The sequence below is a fragment of the Aptenodytes forsteri genome, unplaced genomic scaffold (assembly GCF_000699145.1).
Source record: "Aptenodytes forsteri isolate BGI_AS27 unplaced genomic scaffold, ASM69914v1 Scaffold11, whole genome shotgun sequence".
Classification (NCBI taxonomy): Eukaryota; Metazoa; Chordata; class Aves; order Sphenisciformes; family Spheniscidae; genus Aptenodytes; species Aptenodytes forsteri.
The window spans coordinates 3,656,075-3,656,388 of record NW_008794155.1 but is presented as its reverse complement, the minus strand read 5'-3'; the positions used below and the strand labels follow the sequence as shown (position 1 = coordinate 3,656,388).

General features: G+C 58.3%; 1 protein-coding gene across 1 annotated transcript in view; it reads right to left on the bottom strand.

Annotated features, from left to right (window-relative positions):
• The window catches only part of MCM6 (minichromosome maintenance complex component 6), a 15,277-nt gene extending 14,982 nt beyond the window's left edge, over window positions 1-295 (bottom strand). Inside the window, 1 exon segment of the mRNA XM_009280009.2 lies at window positions 105-295. Within this exon segment, the coding sequence (XP_009278284.2) occupies window positions 105-295 (191 nt within the window).
• Between the last annotated feature and the right edge of the window lie 19 nt (window positions 296-314).

Sequence of the window (314 nt, the reverse complement as noted above, 5' to 3'; positions counted from 1 at the left end):
GCCACGGGCCCCGGCGGCTGCCGTCGGCACCTCGCTCCCCAGCCTCGTGCTTGGGTTTCTCTAACTGCTGCGGGGTTTGTTCGTGTCAGTAAACTTATAAATGCTGTGGAGGACCTAAACCGGCGATAGAGGAATGCGTCCCACAAGCATGTAGGTGTGTGCTGTGGGTGGCTTCAGCATAGTCTTTAGCTGCAGTCAAGTTCTGCAGGTCACTGGTTTCCCGGAGGAGCAGACCGGCTGCAGTAACCGGAGTTAAAACTCCAGCCGTACACCCAGGGCGCTGCTGAGGAAGCATGGAGCTGTGGAACCCCTCA